Source organism: Centruroides sculpturatus, unplaced genomic scaffold (assembly GCF_000671375.1).
Source record: "Centruroides sculpturatus isolate CEXI.00-Female unplaced genomic scaffold, Cexi_2.0 scaffold913, whole genome shotgun sequence".
Classification (NCBI taxonomy): domain Eukaryota; kingdom Metazoa; phylum Arthropoda; class Arachnida; order Scorpiones; family Buthidae; genus Centruroides; species Centruroides sculpturatus.
Genome location: NW_019385227.1, coordinates 170,968 through 172,424, shown reverse-complemented (window position 1 = coordinate 172,424; position 1,457 = coordinate 170,968). Strand labels below are relative to the sequence as shown.

The 1,457-nt window shown below is 22.9% G+C and overlaps 1 protein-coding gene across 2 annotated transcripts in view; it reads left to right on the top strand.

The window, feature by feature from the left end:
- Positions 1-1,457, top strand: part of LOC111636434 (GON-4-like protein) — a 27,201-nt gene that overhangs the window by 20,436 nt on the left and 5,308 nt on the right. For both annotated transcript variants that reach the window (XM_023381682.1, XM_023381681.1), the window contains exon 9: positions 1,077-1,185. In XM_023381682.1, coding sequence (XP_023237450.1) covers positions 1,077-1,185 — 109 coding nt within the window. The remainder of the gene's footprint in view (positions 1-1,076; positions 1,186-1,457) is intronic.

Sequence of the window (1,457 nt, the reverse complement as noted above, 5' to 3'; positions counted from 1 at the left end):
CAGATAGCATTACAAACAATTGAACCAAGAATTAACAAATTAGTTGAGGATATTCAGCAGCAGAAATCTCATTAAATTATTTTCAAATATTTTTTGTTTTTTCTATGAATTTTTAAATGTTTCTTATTTTATTTTTTGTTAAAAATTAATGAGTTTTTATGTTTAATTGTGAAGTTTGAATGTTATTTAAATAGATAATGAAATAATAGTTATGTTTTACATTTATTATATAAAAAAATAAAGCAATATAAAAAAATCAATTTATTATATATAATTTAACAAATATATATTATTATTAAAAAATGGGGATCACAAAAACATTATGAAATATTTGGTGGGTCGCGAGTATAAAAAGGTTAAGAACCACTGCTTTACAACTTATTAATAAACAACATTTGAGATGAAACTATTCTTTAATGATGTATCCTTGTTCTGTGATATTGTAATGATTTTTTAGTTTTTTCACTACCATTTCATGGGCAGGAGTTAATTATTTTTGCACATTGGCTTTAAGATGTGTCAATGTTTTTCCAACAGAGTGTATGTAATATAGTAGACTATATAAGAGAAAATTGAAGCTTCAGAGAGTTTAATTTTAATTAATGGAAGATAAAATAAAAATTTAAATATTTTATTTATAAAATAGGAATTGATAATTTACTCATTGAAATTTTTAAAAATTAGATATTACAAACACTATTACGATTATTCATTAAAAACAAATAACATGATGAAAAATCCTTAAAAACGTAATATTTTTATATGAATATTTATTGAATATAAAGAATTTTTTTGATAAAACTTTTTTATACTAAGTTATTAGCTTTTATATTTATTTGCTTTATAGATTTCTGCAATATTTGGAAGAAGAATAAATTTTTTGTTTTAAAATAATGCTTAAACTTGTTTAAAAATATATAACAATTGTTCAGGTCATTTTTAATTCTAAAATTAAAAATAATTTAAATAATTGTTATATGACCTAATATGATAACTTTTTCTTAATTTTAATTGTAAGTTAAAATTAAGAAATTAAGATGTGACTTCTCATTTTATCTTTAAATATTTATTTTCAGGTTATCACCTTTACCAGATATTTCTGACATTGTAAATAAGCCAGCTAGATGTACAGTCTTTGAATTTTCAAAAGTAGATCGAGAACGTCTTGATGAACAGATGAGAATGGTAAATAATATATATAATAGTTATCATATTATTTCAAATATTTGATTATACAGTAGAACCTCGAAAACTCGGCTCTCGATAACCCGGCACTCCGGATAACTCGGCCACACCCTGGCAGGGCAAAAAAATCCTTAGTTAATTAATTTTCATTATAGACAGCTTTATAAAAGTATAAAAGCTCTCATAAAGTATTTTTCTGAGGTCTGTCTTATCAGGTAAATTACTGTACACAGTGTATTCATTAATTTTCATTTTCATGTAGTAAAGGCTCT